The 20,270-nt window shown below is 37.8% G+C and overlaps 1 protein-coding gene across 1 annotated transcript in view; it reads right to left on the reverse strand.

The window, feature by feature from the left end:
- CPNE8 (copine VIII) overlaps positions 1-20,270 on the reverse strand; it is a 196,488-nt gene that overhangs the window by 53,437 nt on the left and 122,781 nt on the right. The window contains exons 13-15 of the mRNA XM_014529526.1: positions 14,392-14,467; positions 11,310-11,363; positions 9,713-9,774 (exon numbers count right to left, since the gene is read on the reverse strand). Of these exons, the coding sequence (XP_014385012.1) occupies positions 9,713-9,774; positions 11,310-11,363; positions 14,392-14,467 (192 nt within the window). The remainder of the gene's footprint in view (positions 1-9,712; positions 9,775-11,309; positions 11,364-14,391; positions 14,468-20,270) is intronic.

Genomic DNA, 20,270 nt, shown 5'->3' on the forward strand with positions numbered 1-20,270 from the left:
CCGGTAGGGGGCACATGCCTGGGTTGCAAACTCCGTCCAACTTGCAGGAGGCAGCCAGTCAATGGTTCCCTCTCATCATTGATGTTTCTATCTCCCTCTTCCTCTCCCTTCCTCTCTGAAATCAATAAAAATATATATTTTTAAAAAAAGCAGCCTCGCCTTGGCTGGTCAGTAACACATCTTTATACCAACTTAGACAAAAGAGGCATCTTGCTAAATAATGACAATAATACTTGGGTTACAGAAATGCACGCCTGCGCATTGCATACAGTACAATCGTGGTGTCCTTGCTTTTGCAACTGCGTATGGTAACTTGGCCTTGAACATCCAGTGTACTCTGATCAGGGCTCCCACATGCCTCCAGAGCAAGATGCCCTCAATGATATCCATGTCTTTTTTTAAAAAAAAATTTTTATTGATTAAGTTATTACATATGTGTCCTTATCCCCACATTACCCCCCCATCCCCCCCAATCATGCCCTCACCACCCCCTGTTGTCTGTGTCCATTGGTTAGGCCTATACGCTTGCATATCCTCTGAGGTTTGACGGTCTGATTGATGCTTCTCTGTCTCTGGATCTGTTTTTGTTCATCAGTTTATGTTGTTCATTATATTCCACAAATGAGTAAGATAACAGGTCCTGGATCCCGAGCCTCCCAGCACCTGGTTGCTTTGCCCCCCAAGCATTCCTTTCCCAGCATGGAGGCTTGCTGCTTAGGAGACATAAGCACACAGTCTGGGGGGTGGAAGGTACTAAGATATCCATGTCAAGAAGCACCCAAGAAGCACCTCCTATGTTAGGACCCTTAATGAACTCTTGATATAGAGATGGAACTGTCAGCCTCTTTCTCTGGTTTTGGCCCCGGACTCTGGCAATGAACCCCCAACCAGTACAGGCAGTAAGGACTGTCTGTAGATAACTTAAAAACAATAGTGTAATCTTCTAATGTTCAATTCACATTCCAATATCACCATATACCAGCAATCTAAGCAATGTTAGTAATAAATTCTCCCACCCTACCAAAACCTGCACTTATAAGCCACTCTTGTTTATCTTTGTTTCTTTTCCCCTGGCCCAACCTTTCAATTGCCCATCAAAGAGATACTATACTTTAGAGATAGTGTGGCTAAAAGTGCACACTCCAATCATGAAACATAACTAAGAAGCAGCCTGATACAAAGTAGATTATCAATATTTTGGCTAAACCAGCCATGGTTATGATGATGACGCTACATAAGTTTCCTCTGACTTTGAAATAGATAGCTCTGAAAACATCATTTGAAAGTGAACAAGCTGGCAATCCCCAAAGAGATAACTGGACATCTCTAGACTTCTAAAGCATGCATTTTGCATGTTAAAAAATTAGAGTCAAGAATTAACCAAAACAATGTTGGTGAGCCTTAATATGTATAAAAGTTTCTCTTCTAAATCTTAGGGTAGATGAGTTTAGTTTATGTATGGTAATGTTCTATGTGAATGTACTTATAGGAGGCAGAATGGCTTTATTTTCATTAGATTTATCCCCATTTAGTGCTGTAGGGTTTAGCTCTCCACTGATTTTATGAAAGCAAAACACTTGGGTGCCACCACAAGAAGCACTATAAAAAATCCTGGACATGTATATTCAGTTTTCCAATAAGAAATTGGATTTGAAAAAAACCAAAAGCCTTATAGTGTTTCATGTTCTGGCAAGATGTGCTCCCTTAGGCAACATAACCAATATACTGCCACCAATTTTATAAAACTAAGGCAAACATTTAACAGCATCATTGCACTGGCTTCAAGTATTTTTTAAGGAAAAAAGAATCCTTATGGAGCTTGTTGATAACAGAACTTACTGATATTCAACTCACATTTAAATTAACAGTATCAAGAAGCCCACTTTAGTCTTTAAAATTAGTTTACAACAGTAGGTAGCTCTTCCTCCCTCCCCCCCAATTATTGATAAATCTTTTATCAACAATGTCAGACAAATTTTAGATTCAGGGTCACCAGTTTGCGTTGAGATCGACTAGAATCAAAAGAATGTCCTGGCATTTCTGCAGAGAGAATTGAACTACAAAAAAAAAAAATGACTTTTATTGACTTTGTAAATATGAATATATCTTTTTTCTCTCCATGTCTCGGATAAACAAGACAACTACCACCAATGATATTATGATGATCAAATGAGGTAAGATATATTGGAATTTCAAAGAAATTCAAATTATTCAGAAAAATGATAGTAGCGTTTACTGAAGATTACCTATATGCCATTTAATCCACATAACTTCTCTATGAGACAGGCATTTTTATTTTTATTCCTAGTTCATAGAAATGGAAACAGACTATGCTAACAAGAAACAGACCTAGGATTTGAACTACGCAGTTAATGCCAGAGCCCAGCTTCTTAGCCCCTGCTATGCACTACCTCAATTATCAGCAACCACCTCTGTACTTGACCTCTTGTCAAACATTGACCTCTTATTTTGACTCTTGCCCAGAACTTGCCCACTTAGCATCTCCCTACTACCTTCTCTCATGTTTCCTTTCTAACATGTGAGGAGAATAAGCACCTGATGCTTCTAGTCTTGACTTGCCTTTCTCCAAGTCACTGCAAACCCAGATATGGAGTTAAGTTGAGAACATTTCTGGCAGAGGCAACACAAAAGCATTTTTTGTTATCCCAGAAAGCCTGGTCCATCTGTTTTGTTTGGTAATTGTGGTATGAGGCATGCAAAAAGAAAGGTCACAAGATGAGAAATTCTGAGAGAGACACACATGGGGGTTTGTTATCCAGATCATTGAATTGTCACACTCTTTGTTTAAAAGCCCTATTTATTTATGTTTCATTATGTTAAGAGATTTGGGGGAAAGAGTCAAAAGTCCAGCTTAAAATGGCTTGCTAATTAAATTATGTTTAGTCAGTGGCTACTGTGTGTTCAGCTCTATAAAATATTTAAAAACTGCCAGTCTCCTTGAGAGACACATCATACAAACAGACAATTAAAATAACACCCAGGGAAACTAACACTGGATGTAAGTGGTAGGATATCAGGACCAGTTGGATGAGAGTTTGGGTGTTCTTCAGAGGAAGAAAATTGACCATTTGTAGACCTGCAAGTTTCTAATACACTGAATTGTCTGATAAAAGCATAGACTAGGGTTTGTGTTGATGTGAAATCCTGGGAGCTTAGAGGGACTCAGTGTGCATCAGAATTTGTTTTCCCCCCTCATCTGCCAGTCAAATACTAGTACATGTAGAAAGCTTTACAAACATTTGTTCTTGGTCATGTTAGTGGTGGAGTAGAATTTCATGAAAACTTAAGACACATAGAGGATGGAAGAGCAGATAAAACCAAACTGAAATATATTATTCTGCCCTCAGATCCCTAGAGTGTGAGCTATTGGGAATATGGAAAAAATGTATTTTATAAATCTGTAGAGATCAATAAAGCCATTTCACCAATGATAATCAATGGTGTTACCCTAAAGGAAGTCACAGATTTCAAAACATTTCTGTAATTTTGTATGAATCTGACATGACCCTTATCAATAATAACTGGAATTGCCCTGGCCAGTTTGTTCAGTGGATAGAGCGGACCCAAGGGTCCCGGGTTTGATTCCAGACAAGGGCACATACCTCAGTTGCAGGAGGCAACCAATCGATGTTGTCTCTCTCACATCATTGTTTCTCTCTCCCTGTCTCTCCCCGTCCCTTGCACTCTCTCTAAAATATCAATGGAAAAAATATCCTCAGGTAAGGATTACCAACAACAACAAAATAGTAACTGGAATATTGAATACCATAAATTAATTACTGAATAAACATCTTTAGTTGCCAATTATATCAGACTTTTAATATTTAAAATTATTTCTTTTTAAAAACTTTATCTTTATTGTTAAAAGTATTACAGATGTCCCCTTTGTTTTCTCCCCCCATTGATCCCACTTCTACGAATATATCCTAAGAAACCCAAAACACCAATAAGAAAGAATATATGTACCCCTATGTTCATAAAATTATATCTTAATAAGAAAAAAAATTAAAAAACACTGCAATAATTGTACAGAGTGTGATTAAAAATAATGACCCTGAGGTCAACAACCCAGAAGAGGCAAACAGGTTTTATTATTCTACAGCAAGACCTCCTTTGTGGATATTATTCTTCTATGGAGAAAATAAAACTCTTTACTACTTCAAGTCATAAAACGTTTCTTACGCTACAGGAAAATCATGGTACTGCTTAAATAAAAAAGTTCCAAAATTCAGATTTTTATTTCACAAGATATTTACATAAAAATAGGATCTTGGCTGATATTGAATGCATCTGTCTCGTGCCTCCTCTATTCACCGTGTACCTGAATCCATAAACCTGTAGACTGCAGCCAAACACAGTGTTTTAGGAACTCAGACAGTGAATGAACAGTAACAAGCTAACAAATGATTTCACAATCAAGGTTATGTTTTCATGTAAATGCCTACTTCGATAATGATGAAAATAATGGACTCCTGGAATATGCAACACTAAAAATTAGGCCTGTAAAAACTTTCATTTGAAAGGGAAGATATTAAAGGTCTATGAAAACAGTTTTGTTTAGTATTTAAATGTGTTCATTCTTAACTGCAAAATTTCTACTTGGATTCATGAGGAAACAAATAACGTTTTTATAACTTTCTATTTTATTATATTTGTGTGAGATGAAACAAGAAGAGAGATGACATTTTAAAGTGCAATTTGAGCATTTCAAAGAGTTAATCACAATCTACTAGTCCTGCATATTCCACATCAGTCAACGGTTTTGCCCCCTTTATTTTCATTCTCCCACACAACCCATGTAAGGGAAATAGTTTAGAAAATTCATGTAGAGAAAAAAAATACAGGAAAAGCTCAACTAACTTTATTTTAAGTGACCCAGAGCTAGCCAGACTATCAATTTAATTATTGTTACTCATATTTTATATGATGATTTTTCACCTTTATTGAAGACCTCTAGCTTTACTTGCCAATTAAGATTCAGCACAAATAAGCATAACTCAACAATAGTTTCTCCTAGACTACAAAGGCTATGGTGAGTAGGTCCCTGAATTGATGCCATGACAATTAGCAACAATGACGCTAACCCAAATTAACAACAAAACAATCCAAAAATGCCAGTAACAAATGCTGATATTTGGATATTTTAAGTTAAAAGCGAGTAGCTTCTATGATTTATTATAAAAACAAAACTGAATTCAAAACTTAGTTCCAATAGCTTCTGCAATATTATATTTGGATATAATGGTGGAGCATTTCTTCAAAAAAGCTAATGTTGAAAAACGAATCTTCAAATATGCTAATACAACCTCCAAAATACTGTTTTGGGGTTGCTTGCTTGATTATAGCCCAACGTGTTAGCTTATTTTATTGTTCTTCTTCAATGCAATCACAAGGCAAAAAGAAACAAGGCCAGATGACTAAATTAAGAAGAGTCTTTTTAGATGTGTGCTGAAGAGGAGTAGAGACCAAAGACCAAAATGTGAATATTGGGGAAATTTAGCTGAAGTGTTGACAACACTAGGGATATAGCTGCCAGTCAGCTTTCTGCCTTCTGTTCTCAGTTGAAAACACTCAACCTTTTTTTGGTGGGACTGAGAGAAGAAGCAGCAGAAAAAACGCAAAACAATTTTTTAAAAAGAGTTCTGAAATCTGTTTCCAGAGACACCACTAGTTAAAAATCGGCCTTGACAAAGGACATCACAATTAATAAGCAGAGGTTTCACAGACAAACACTGACGATTTATAATATTTAGCTATTAAATTAGCAAAAATGAAAAAGGAGTGGCACTCTTCAGTAAGGATAAAGATATGGTACTTTCATATGCAAATGTTAGAAGTGTAAATTATTGCCCTTTCAGGAACACCATTTAGATATATCTAACAAACTATGAAATACACATACCATTTTCATCCAACAACACTATTTCTAGAAAGTAACCTTGTAGACATGCTTAATGAAGTGCACAAAACATATGCACCAGGGTTTGTTTTTATATTGAAGCCTTGTTTATAATGGAAAAATAAAATAGTTGCAACTAAAATATGTAGCACAAGATATTTTTAAACTAAATTGTGTGCATCCATACAGTTAAAAACTGTTAAAATAAGGTACTGACATGGAAATATATATATATATGCAATATGTTTAATGAAAAAATATACATTCTAAAATATTGTGCACAGTATGATCACACTGATATAAAAACAATGTGTGTTTGAGAATAAATTTCTAGTAGTAATTATTTATACAGAGTATGATTACAGGGGATCTAGCTTCATATTAAGTTATTTTCATTTTACCTAATTTTTCTTTGTACCATTTCATATTTAATGTTATAATGTGAAACATAAATGTAGATATTTATGTTTAAAATTGGGGAGACATAATATTTCTTTCCCAAAACCTGAAAATAAAACACTAAATAAAGGAAAGTATTGTGTGGAAAAATTACTATGAGGAATAGTAAATATTACTGAGGTGTTTAACAGTTTTCAGAATTTTTTTTTAGTTGCAAAAGACTAGGAATTCTGATTTGATGTTGTTCAGATGAGATTCAGTATCCATTTTTGAAACTATACATAATTAATGGTCAATTATTATAATTAATTTTAATGTAAAATAAGTATAGCTCATTATATTCTATTTTGCTATTATTCAGAAGTTTTGTGTAATAATGTTTTTGCTTTTAATATGATTTCCCACCACTGCAGTGCATTTGTACACTTAGATCATCAATTTTCAACCGGTGTGCAGCAGTAGACATACTGGTGTACCACAAGGATTTTCAAAACATGCAAGAGCTGACTATTTAGTCAGGGGCACAGACCTCTTTCCCCTTAGATTGTCAAATAAAAAAATGACAACAGTCAACACAATAGCCATCTGGTGTGAATGAATCAAAATTATACCTATCTTTTTTTGTCGGATTGGCAAAAAATACGTATTATGTACATCTTCACATAAAAATGTATTCTATGCAAATAATATTCCATGTCATCTATAATAATAAAAGCATAACATGCTAATTAGACCGGACGACCTTCCGGACGAAGCTGGGGCTGCTGCTGCAGGATCGAGGCAGCCCCTGCGGCTGCGAAGGCCTACTCTTACATGAATTTCATGCATCAGGCCTCTAGTTTTTAGATAATATGGTTATAATATAAAAGTTAATATAAGTCCAGTTAGATTAATTATGTAGTGAAATTCAAACTCTATTTCCCTAGGTCCCATTTGTAAATCAAAAATGGAATCTTATCAACTCAAGGGAAGTTAGGATTGAAACAAAGTGTACCTCATAGGTCGGGGCTCCATTTATATACTGATTTCTGCCGGAAAAAGGTCACAAGCATTTCTTCTAGCACAGACAGTGCTAAAAATAGGATGTGTGTAAGCCAAAAAAATAAAATAAAATTGGAGGTTGGAAGCAGCAGAAAAATATGACAGTGTGATATAGTCAAGACTGTCATTGCACTAGGTATAGTAGGAAAATGTGAAAAATCAATAAAAATGATTTATTTAATGTTATTAGATTTTCCCTGCTGACAAAACATATTGGGTATTTCTTACACACACACACACACACACACACACACACACACACACACACCTAAAACATGCCCAAAAAGTAAAACAAGACATTTTTAACATTTTAAAACTTCAAATTATTATTTCAACAGGAAAATAATAGCCAGATAGAGCAAACACTTTTTTATTTTTAGTTTAAAAAGACTATGCTGACATTTCTAAACATTTCTTGCCTTTTCTTTTACTTTTTTGCATTTGGAAGAGAGAACAGTGTTCGATTCTGCCCTGTTTATGTTTCTACTCGGGAACAAACATTGGTTGTGTGCCTGTGTGTTTTTTTGTGTTTTTTTTTTTTTAAAAAAAAAAGAAAAAAAAAACCTCCCCCCCCTTTTCCTTGCTTTCTGCCCCGCCCCCTCCGTTCTTCCGACAGACACCCTTCCACCTTTCCTCCCCACCCTTTTTGCTTTTTTCTTTTTTTTTCCGCTCCCCCGCTCCCCCACCCCAGTTTTGTTTTGCTACGAGTCTACATTCCTGTTTGTAATACTTAGTTCGCCCAATTTTCTGTTTTCAGTAAAGTCTCCTTATGGCAAAAAAAAAAAAAAGACTATGCTGAGATATCCATTGTCTTACCACCTTTCTTTATTGCTACAGATACTAAGAAGTTTATTTATACAGGTATCTATTTTTTTTGCTACAGATATAAGAAGTTTATTTTACAGGTATCTATTTTTTTTTAAACCTCACCTGAGGATATTTTTTCCATTGATTTTTTGAGAAAGTGGAAGGGAGGGAAGGAGGGAGGGAAAAAGAGAGAGAGGGAGCACAGGCGGTGGTGATTTAACCTGCAACCCAGGTACATGCCCTTGACCTGGAATGGTTAACCTGCAACCCAGATACATGCCCTTGACCTGGAATGGAACTTGCAACCCTTAGGTGTATAGGCCGACACTCTAACCACTAAGGACACTGGCCAGGTTCTATGATTATTATTATTATTTTTTTATATATAAACACAGCGTTTTATTATCCCATCGTATAAAGATAAGAATATGTGCAGACCCGGGAATACTAAAGAGAGCTGGCAAACATTTCTTCCACTTAGTAGGCTTTCCTTTAACTTTATTGAAAGAACCACCATAGCTTCTATGACTGTGTAGCCAGGTGGCAGGTTGCAAGTTGTCTATATATAGCCAAGATTCTCCACTTAGGCAAGCATTGTTTTTGTTTGTTTTGTTTCCTTAAATAAGAGCAAAATGGAGAAAGCTCTCTCTTTTGGGGGAAAATATCCTTGCTCCTCTTGCCCCCTCAGTCTTCCATCCTGTCTTCTTCTTCTGCCTCATGACAATTCATCAGTGAATGAGTATTGAAAATAAAAATAAACACTTGCTGAAACGTAATTAGGAAGAGATTTACATGAGTTTTGTCTCTGTCTGCTCTTATTTGCCATGAAATTATGAAAAATTCAAATCTGTCTTCTTACCATTTTTATATATTGTAAATACAAGGTGACAGCAAATAAATTAGAAAATGTGGATATTTTAGACCATATGGTAATAGGTGATTGTTTGCAATCTCTGGGGATGCTTGGTTAGATTTTTAAAAAAATAGGAGCAAAATCCATAATACATTACCTAGACAGGGTCTGTATGGACTCTGGCAAATTTTAAGAATGATTACAACCACCAATTTTTTTTCTAATATATATTTCTAGAAGCTTAGGGAGCAACTAAATGATTATTCACCATCCATATCTGCATTATGATTTCATGACAAGATACATTCTTTAATAATCTGGAGCTAGAATAAACATTTGCAATAAGCCTTCAGCTAAAATTTTTCTTCAATTTTAAAAATAATAAAAAGTGAAGCTAAAAAGTCCCAGGTGTCAGACAAATGAAAACATTCTATGAAAGCACATATACCTTTACAGCTATTACTAACACAATAGTTTTTTCTCTTGGTCAAAGAAAAGTTACAATTTTTTCTAAAAGTAATAGCTCTTGGCATATAAATTTATCTCATAGGTCTGAAACAAAAGTGCAATTCATCTGCCATCAAAACATAATAAAAGTGATTATTTCAGTTTTCTATTACCTAGTGGTAGCATTTGCTCCACATATTTAAAGGAATGCTTAGACAATAAAACAATTTCAGAAAATGACTTACCCTCCTTTAATATAGTCAAGGAATGAAACTTCTGTTTCTACCAAGAAAGAGAGTAAGGTTACCTGAAAAAAAAAAAGAAAGAAAGAAAGAAAAGAAATAAAGAATGAAAGAGAAAAACAGGGCAGGATCACCAGCTAGTACTAATTGCAACCCCAAAGGAACTCCCCCCGTCCCCAACTATTGGGGAGAAAATCATATTTTCTAGCATTTGAAAATTAAAGATATTCTTTATTAAAATCTGCAGGACTGATTTTTCTTACATTTAAAATTATCAGAAGGAAAAGGGCCAAAAATTTTTAACTAACTAATTTCTATGACCGGTTTAGTTCCTTTAAAGAATAGCATAAAAATTATTTTCAAGGACACTGTGTTACTTCTCATTTTAGATAAAAGAAAAGATGAAAGGGAGTTGAAAAATGGTTAAAACTAAAAAATCAAAATGAATAAGCTTCGTTGTGTCAAAGGAAATGTGTGTCTCTGCCATGGTTCTGTAATGAGGCCATCTAATGTTTTAGGTGTCTTGCTTTATAGAAATCTTTAAAAGGAAACTTGGAGAGAATGCAGAAGTTGCTTCCCCCAAAGAGAATTAGTTTTAAGGTAAACTCTTCAGTATATTTTTTTTTATCAAAATAGGATGATTTTGATTTTTCACAATTTTAGGATACTTTCATTTTTGCACCTTCTGCACTGATTTAGTCAAGCATTCCTACAGAGTTGTAAATGTTAATGAACTATAAACAAGTACTTTCTCATGCTATAAAATGAGTCATAATAATTAAGGTTAGCCTATAAGGACTATAGTACTTTTCACTACCACTTACATTTTTTCATGTCTGCTTGATTCTCTCTAGGGTGGTTCCAAAGAAGAATTATTCTTGACAAAACTTCAGCTTCCCTCACAGGCATTATGACCCCCTTGACCTAGAGCAGTGGTTCTCAACCTTCTGGCCCTTTAAATACAGTTCCTCATGCTGTGACCCAACCATAAAATTATTTTCGTTGCTACTTCTTAACTGTAATGTTGCTACTGTTATGAATCGTAATGTAAATATCTGATATGCAGGATGGTCTTAGGCGACCCCTGTGAAAGGGTCGTTCGACCGCTAAAGGGGTCACGACCCACAGGTTGAGAACCGCTGAACTAGAGCAACCTGCAGAGAGCTGGCTCACTATCTCCCATAAGGTGTTCTCCATTAGAAATATTCCCATGGCAAGTTTATTTTTCTAGTGTATGCCTTCATATTAAAATTCTAAGTGAAGCCCTAGCTGGTTTGGCTCAATGGATAGAGCATCGGCCTGTGGACTGAGGGGTCCCAGGATTGATTGCAGCCAAAGGCACATGCCTGGGTTGTGGGCTCGATCCCCAGTGGGGGGTGTGCAGGAGGCAGCCAATCAATGATTCTCTCTCATCATTGATGTTTCTCTCTCCTCCTCTCATTTCCTCTCTAAAATCAATAAAATATATTAAAAAAAATAATAAAATTCTAAGTGAAACAGCTCAGTATTGAGTTGCTTCGATTCTGATGAAAACTGTTATACATATACATTTTTATTCATTTGTTTGAATCCTTAAAGAACAACATAATACTTGACTTACTGTTCCCGAATTAATGTATTTTTTCTTTTTTACTTTCTTTTTGGGATTCACCACCTTAAAAAGATAAAACAATTACAATGTGTTAGGTTTGATACTAAAATTATTTTAAAATGTGTAGCTCAACCAGCTGCCTTTACTTCTTATGCCTTTCTTCATTTACCAATGCCTTTATTATGACTCCTGCAGTCATTTAGCCAAAATTCCTCTGCCATAGTTACTAGGGTTATTCATCTTAAAAAGCTTTATTTTATTAATGTTCTCAATGACTTTATGCATTGATTACTCTTACCCATCTGCATCTCTTGATATGAGAAAGACCTTTAATACTGAAGGTTCTAAATAATAATAAATGCTTTGTAGAAAAAAATATATATGTTGTGACAGAAAAGTATAGTCAAAAGACATAATTTTTCAGTAGGTTAAATACACTAACATAGCAAATCACCCAAATATGTGGATATATAAGGGCTCTATGGACTATATTGCTTTATGCTGGTAATAATTTCAACCAGACATCCAGGCTGCACAATAATTGGTAAAGGTATAATTTGTGGACAGAAGACTGAATTTTGGGCTGTTTGTGCCATGAGAAATATTACTGCATCCGACAGTGTCAAGATATGGGAGGATAGAGAGAACATAAAGACAAGGAAAGCCTGTTAATCTAATAGGATAAATCAATCTAACAGGGTAAGTGCCTTAAGAAAGGATCTTTCAGCACGTCTCAAACAAAAATGTAAAGGGCACATTTTAATAGGGAAATGAAAGAATTTATAAGTATTATTTGAACTAGAATTTATTCATTTAAACTAGTGCTCCAATGAAAGGGAATAGACGAATGCAATGTTCTAGAAAGAGAAAAAAGTAATTGGCCCAAGTTGGCTGAAACAGAGCGCAAAATCATAAAGATTAAAAAAGTCTGACAGCTTATTGGCATATGGAGTTAGCAGGACACATCGCCATCTGCACTCTTGGAGATCCTAAAAGGGCCCTTTACTTGGGTCCGGTTCCTTCACAGCTGCAGTCTACCAACAGTCCTGCAGATCCAGGGTAATGGTCCTATCTGCAACCCCTTAGATCCTTAAAGGGCCCAACACTCACTCCCAGACCCACCCAGCCACAGTTGTAAGCAATCTTGCTGACACAGAGACCCACTATAAAACACTCGTGTGCACCTCAGGAGATCCTGAAATATCCCTATATTTGGGTCCAGCCCACCCAGGGGCCTAACAGGACACATGCTCATCTGTGCCTCCAGAGCCAGATCTACGGATCTCAGTCTTGGCTATGGAACCTGAAAGAGCCACGGGGCTTAGTTCCAGGCCCTCTTAGGCATGGCCCAGGTCCAGCCCACTAAGGGGAGAGACCTCCCAGGCACCTGGCAGAAGCCACACCTACCTGTGCACCTAGTAACAGGTTAGCTGACTGAAGACCCAGTACCACCCTACTGAGCAAGGCACTAAGCCAGTCTCTTCCACCTAGGGACCAATCGAGCCCCTGGTAATAAGCACACCAACCGAGGACCCCACTGTAGACCTACCAATAGCCTCAAAATGAGTTCCAACCCAGTATAACTGCAATTCTGGAGATAATGCTATCATCCCACAAATCAGACAAACTTTACCTGCCAAACTAATCTAGATTTTTAAAAACTCAGGCATATTGCTGGGGATCTAGAAGGTCAAGTATATGTGCAGGTCTCTGCATGGCCAGGAAAGACCCAAGGAAGCTCTAATCCTTAATTACTGGCCGACCACGAATCTGCTGAAAGGGCAGGTGATGGCCAAGCCAGAGTTTTAAACTGTTGGGGCACATAAGGAGTGAGCCAACGCATGCAGAGTGGTTGGTTTGTGGAGGGTTATGTGGTGACTGGCAGTAGATGAGTCCCAAGTACCAGGAGCACTGGTACACAGGCCGTTCCTCCTCAGCTTTGAGGGTAGACAGAGAAAACAGGCTTCTATGTAAGTACAGCCTGTCTTATATTCCTTTCATTGCCTGTTTAGAGCCTTAATATTACTTCCTTGAAAGACTTAGATATAAAAATTGATCCATTACTCCATCTTTGTCCTTGCCTACGAAGCTTTCTTGGGTTGAGTTTGCCCCCAACCCAAATATCTCATAGTCCACTAAGTATATACTATTATATATAGCAGTTTTCAAAATACACTAAATATATTTCCTGTGTTTGTCTCACCCATCAGACACTGAAATTTTTATTCATCATTGTGTCCCCAGGGCCGGATACAGAGTGAGAATATAGAAGCCGTGTAATAAATATTTCATTTATAAGTTAACGCATGAATGAATGCATGGAATACAACTGCTTTAGGCCAGTAAGGTGGTAGAAGGAGGTGGTTCCTCCACTCTTAACTTAAAAGAGTTCAATTTTAGCATCAATCTGGCAGGGAAATAGTTACCATTATTGACTAAATACTGAGATATTCTCATCTGCTATCCATTTATGTTAAATTTAGAAATATAGAGAATGTACAGATAACATAGCTCAAGGATTAACAGTGCTAAAACATAGCATATGCTCAACACAGACCTGGCAGTTAAGGCAGAAATCACTAGTGTGTTTGCTTTAATAATTTAGATTTCTTTAACAACTGAATCATGCCTTGCCATTCCCTTTAGTCTTCATCTAAACCACAGTGAATGTGCACAAACACACTAAGCCAAGTACAGTTCATTTTATATCACCATGCTGACACAACTAAAATGCATATTTTACTCTTTATATTTAAAAGGACTTAAGGAGGAGGTTGGTGGGAAGGCAAAACATGAAGGGTGAAGCTTAAGAAAAAAATAAACTTGCATCCTATTTAATTTTTAAAAATAAGAAAAAGTTACATAGGCAAAAATTTTAAATGTCTCAAAATAGGTTTAAAAGACCATGTCACTTGAAGAGAAATAATATCGCTTAATCTCAGAAACAAGTCTGTCAATAATTTTAAAGATTCATATATACATATGTATATGTACTAAGTTAACCTTTGACAACTATCCTTTGCAAAGTCTATACTTTTAAAGCATAAATGTATTTATTCCAGAGGAAATCATAAAATAAAATTCCTCTTACCTCATACACATTGAATTGTGACTGCCCTCGAGAAAGTTCCCTGTAGCTCGTTGTAAACTCTCCAATGAAATCATGACTAAAATTAAGGGAGAAAAAAAACATATAGTATTAGTTTTCATATATCTGTCAATTATGTGTAAAGCTTTTAAGAAATGTATAGTTTAATCATGAAGAAAATGCTTGATATTGTTATAAACATAGCTTAGCTTATACTTTAAAGGAGACTGATACGTAATTTCATTGTTCTTTAACCCCAAATTTTGTGTACTCAAAAATTACATTTTGTTAGCATTCAAATAATATTTAATTTATCCCACCAATATTAATATTTTAAACAGGAATATTAGCTTAACAACTGAGATTTCAAAAACATTTCAACTCCTGTGTATCCAAATAATTATTTATTGGGATGAAAATTTAAGACACTCAAAAATTTATTATTACACATGTCAATAATCACAAATATAAAAAATCACCAAACTTTCCTGTGATCAGGATATAATAGGACACTCTTTTTAAAATGTTATCCCTTGTTAACATGGATAATAGTCACCAAGCTTTATTTTCAATAAGGACAATTTAAAAGTATACCGTGAATACCCAACATGGTTATTCTGAGTTTCTTCACCTTTTTAAAGCAATAGCCACTGAGAAAGCAGGCCTTCTACAGATGCCTTCTCAGTTTCGGCGGGAGGGGGAGGGGTTGAGTAAGCATGTGTTAGCACCAACTATAAAATGCGTATCAGCATGATTACTGAGACTGACCTATGCAACTTTAAGACATGTTATGCATTTAGCAGTTTAGAGGGAACTATATTCCACTACTCTTTGCTAATTTAATGGTCAGCACTAGGTTGAACACAAACTGCTAAGAAATAAGGGTGAAATGTTGGTATCCGTCCCATGGTAAAATGTAGTGCCTCAGAGGAAGAAGATGAAGACTGTAGGAACTAAAGTCCTATAACAAACATAAGGGATCTTGCTGCTATTCTTATCATAGAAATTAAGATTGGTCCATTTGCTTTGCAAATGAAATCTGTTCATTATCATAAAAATGAACATTCCTCCTCCTCCCCCCACCCCACCCGGGTTTGGTTTAATGCTTAGCTGAGTCACTAAAATCTATAAACCTCCCACAGACCTGATGACCAATGACAAGCCACAAAAAGTTGTGTCTAGCCAAGCAAATACAATTTCTAAAAGATGGAATGTGGAAGAAAAACACTAGCTGTCATTTCCTTTGATTAGAATTTCTGCAATAAGAAGTGTTTCTTTAAAAAGAATTATTGCCCAGCCGGTGTGGCTCAATGGTTGATCGCTGACCTATGAAACCCTGGTCATGGTTCTATTCCTGGTTAGGGCACATGCCTGGGTTGTGGGCCCATCCCCAGTAGGGGGCATGAAGGAGGCAGCTAATCCATGATTCTTTCTCATCATTAATGGTCAACACTGTTTCTATCGCTCTCTCCCTCTTCCTTCCTCTCTCTGAAACCAATAAAAACATATTTAAAAATTTTTTTTAAAGAATTATTTAAAATATAGCTCACTTAGATATCTAGCCTCCAGTTCTATCTCAAAGATCTTCTACATTTATCACAGTATTCTATACATGGCACTCCTCTACCCCAATATCACCTTAACCTCTTCAAGATTTAATTTTCAGAAGCAGATCTATACACATGAAAATGGTGGGGGAAAAAAGTTAATTGAAGGCTGTGATCAATATATTTGCATTTATGAGCCCAAACCCCTAGCACTCTCACTCTTTCAAGATACACAAGGAAAATTATAAAACAGGACTTTAGTGCTATACATTTCTTTTTTTAAATATATTTTTATTGATTTCAGAGAGGTAGGGAGAGGAAGATATTGAGACCGAAACATCAATGATAAGAGAGAATCATTGATCGGCTGCCTCCTGTACGCCCCCTACTAGGGATGGAGCCTGTAGCCCGAGCATGTGCCCTTGACTGGAATCGAACCCAGGGCCCCCCAGTCTGCAGGCCAAAGCTCTATCCGCTGAGCCAAACCAGCTAGGGCAGTGATACACATTTCTTATAAATAATTCTCTTCGACCTTCAGAAGTGCAAGTTAATACTTGTGATATCTTTCTCTGCAGATCTTAACAACTTAAATTAGGGAGATTCTGTTTTGAATCTATCCTCCTTCATTGTTATGCGTGTTTCTGATATCTTAAGTAATAATTACTGAGATAAAGGTTCTATTTATAGGACTCCACCACAACACTTTGATATTGATAAGTATGGACAAGCCTAATATAACCAGAGCTCACCACATGAGTGATAGGAATCTATTATAGAGGCCTTAAAAATAATGCCTGAATCATTTAAGCCATTAGGTAATTTTCTGATTTTACAAATCCTAATCCCACTTGGTTAACTGTTTAAATTCAACTCTTATTGTTAACATTAAATTCCTGCCACTTAACACTAATCAAAAACTTGGTAGAGACAAGCAATATTTACTGTTCTCAAGTAAATGTAATTAATCAAGTCCCAAGTAATACATCCATCTAGATAAAGCTAGTCCAGTTGTAACTGGACAACCAAGGGGTCCAGGCTGCCTGTCACTACTTGAGCCAATTAAGCAGAGACAGGGTTGAATCATACGTGAGTCTTTATTCCAATACTGCCAGCAGTATGGGAGAGCAGCAGGTCATCCACAAAAATCTGCTCTGCCTCTCCCCATAATCCAGCTGCTTATATTGGGTAGAAGGACAAAGATTATGTGGGAAAGTAGGAATTATAAGCATGGGAAAGTAGGCAAGGTAGAATCATCATAGATTACAAAACATGCAGGCTGGGGGGTGGGGGGAGCGGTCACAGAGGGTAGGTGCCTCCAGGCACCCCAGGACCAGATTACAGGCAATAGGGGCCGGGGTTGTAAAGAGTGGGTGCCTCTAGGACTAAACTGTTTCAGCCACGAGGTTTGTAAATCTTTCCATAATGATAGGCAGTTCTCGGGAAAGGAGGATGAACTGCATTGCGTATCAGCTTCCGTGTCCCAGGGCGTACAACTCTCAGCCTGGGTATACAACTCTCTGCACTGTCCCCTACAGCCTTTTCTGATAGAGAACCAATATTTTCTCCTGGCTTCAATTTCCTCACATTGTTTAGTTCACCAGATTCTACTATGTGCTTTATATAATACTAGAGGCCCAGCTCATGAAATTCATGCGCGGGTACGGTCCCTAGGCCTGGCCTGCAATCAGGGCCATCTTCCCCAGCTTCCCGCAGCTGGCCCTGCCCCCTGCCACCACCCACCCCTGGTTCCCCATTCGCTATAGGGTGATTGGTGCCTGATGGCCAGGGAAAAGGACTGAGAGGTTAGCTGTTCCCGCCCGCTCACCAGCCCCGCCCCTGTCTCAGGTGGCCATCAAGCATTCGGAGTCTGCCAGCCGGGAAAAGGGACTAAGACAGTGATGGCGAACCTATGACACGTGTGTCAGAGATGACATGCGAACTCATTTTTTTGGTTAATTTTCTTTGTTAAATGGCATTAAATATATAAAATAAATATCAAAAATATAAGTCTTTGTTTTACTATGGTTGCAAATATCAAAACATTTCTATATGTGACACGGCACCAGAGTTAAGTTAGGGTTTTTCAAAATGCTGACACGCCGAGCTCAAAAGGTTCGCCATCACTGGACTAAGAGGTGGTCAGTGTGTCTCATATTGACTGGTCCAGCGGTTGTTCTGCCATTAGGGTCAGTTTGCATATTACCCTTTTATTATATAGGATAGAGGCCTGGTGCACGAGTGGGGGCTAGCTGGCCTGCCGTGATGGGGGCCCTGGATCGGGGTGGGGAGATCCCCACTGGCTGCCAGGATAGGGGCCAGAGGGTTTTCAGGCCAGCCCTGCCCTCAATCAGGGTGGGGGTCCCAGCTAGGGGGCAGGGCCAGCCTAAGCGAGGGGTCTGGGGCTGTTTTCAGGCCGGCCATGCCCCCATCAGGGTGGGGGGTCCCCACTGAGACGGTACAGCCTGGGCAAGAGGCTGCCAGGGGTTTGCAGGCCGGCCATGCCCCCCATTGGGATGGGGGTCCCCGCTGGGGGCCAGGGTGGCCTGGGCGAGGGGCTTCAGGCAGTTTGCAGGCCAGCCACGCTCCTGACTTTGTCAGAAAGGAAGTCCGGAAGATGTCAGGTCTAATTAGCATATTACCCTTTTATTAGGATAGATGTTTATTATATCTTATTATAAGCTGCCTTGGATCCTTTTAAGAATAAGAGAACATAAATAAATTTAAAAATGAGTAAAAACATGCCCCCCATTCTGAATCTTGTTCAAGATGGCTATTTTGAATAAAAAAATGAATTTGCATATCAAACAAATGAAATGCTATTCTTGTGTTATAGAGGAGAAAATGAATTAAGTGAGTCACAAATTGCTTTTCAGCCTCTGAGACATTTCTGTGAAATTAAAAATGGATGATCAAGAGGTGAGAATGTGTTCAAAGTTCATGAACATAAGGCAGTAAGTAGCACAATAAAATAGTCAATCTTAGAAGTAAGGTGCCTTGTCTCCAGAATAAATCAGAGAATTTGGGTGGATAAGTGGAGAGATTCTCAGGTCAATTTTGTTATAGATGTCTCAAAATATTGGACATTTTTATAGTTTTCTTTGTTACCTGTCCTACTTAAAAAACTATATTAAATTATAGATTAGTACTTTAAAAAAGTATTAAACACGGTTTTCACTGATTTATTCTTATAATTATCTTTTCCCATATCATCAATTATTCCTAGATTTTATTAAGATTAAAGGAAGGAAAATTAAATGTGCTATAATATTTATATCTGTTCATGATTTTCAATGGTATAACATTGAAACAACTTTCACTATACAGAGAAATATGACAAAAAGATTTTCATAATAAATCACAATTTCCTTGTGATTCAATAATACTGTTTCGCTATTTCCTATTAACTTAATTGAAACTAAAATAACTTTCCTGTACTATAAGCCTCTCTGACTACATTTACAAAATAGAGTTTACTCCCTGATCTGATTTACATCTGATTCCTCAATTTTTCTCTCAACAAACTCTTAAAGCTTCAACTTGATTGACCCTTCCAGATTTATCTAATATTTCAGGACTTCTCCACACACATTCCAGACTCTGGACAAAATGGGACTGGGCCACATTCCCAGACATCCTGAACTTTCTCCATTTCACAATTTTACTAATGATATTTCAATATAAAATGTAGCCTCTATTAGAACAGAAAGATAACTGAAACTATTTAAATATATATAATAACTAGGGGCCCGGTGCACGAAGATTCGTGCATGGGGGTAGGGGGGAAGGAGTCCCCTCAGCCTGATGTGCACCCTCTGTCACATTCTGGGACCCCGGCCGCTCCGGGCCTAGGCACGGGCCTACAGGCTCAGGGTTGCCTGGCTCCTGAGGACGCCTATCCTGGGGACATAGGCCTTTTGGTGCTGGCGCATGCAAGCGGCTACAGAGCGAGAACCTCCGCCGGCACCCGCCCACGCATTCCAATGGGGTGGAAGATTCCCCCGGTAATAACTAGGGGCCCGGTGCATGAAGATTCATGCATGGGGATAGGGGGAGAAGGAGTCCCCTCAGTCCGAGGTGCACCCTCTGTCACATTCTAGCTACAGGCTCAGGGTTGCCTGGCTCCCGAGGACGCCTATCCCGGGGACACAGGCCTTTTGGTGCCGGCGCATGCAAGCGGCTGCAGAGCGAGAACCTCCGCTGGCGCCCGCCCACGCATTCCAATGGGGTGGAAGATTCCCCCGCGTTGCCATGGCGACATGGGGGCAGCTCCCACCCCGACCGTGGCTCCCTGGCATCCGTGCGCCCCGTCCCATCCCCAGCTCCCCGCTGCTCAGC

This window comes from Myotis brandtii, unplaced genomic scaffold (genome assembly GCF_000412655.1).
Source record: "Myotis brandtii unplaced genomic scaffold, ASM41265v1 scaffold686, whole genome shotgun sequence".
Taxonomy (NCBI): Eukaryota; Metazoa; Chordata; class Mammalia; order Chiroptera; family Vespertilionidae; genus Myotis; species Myotis brandtii.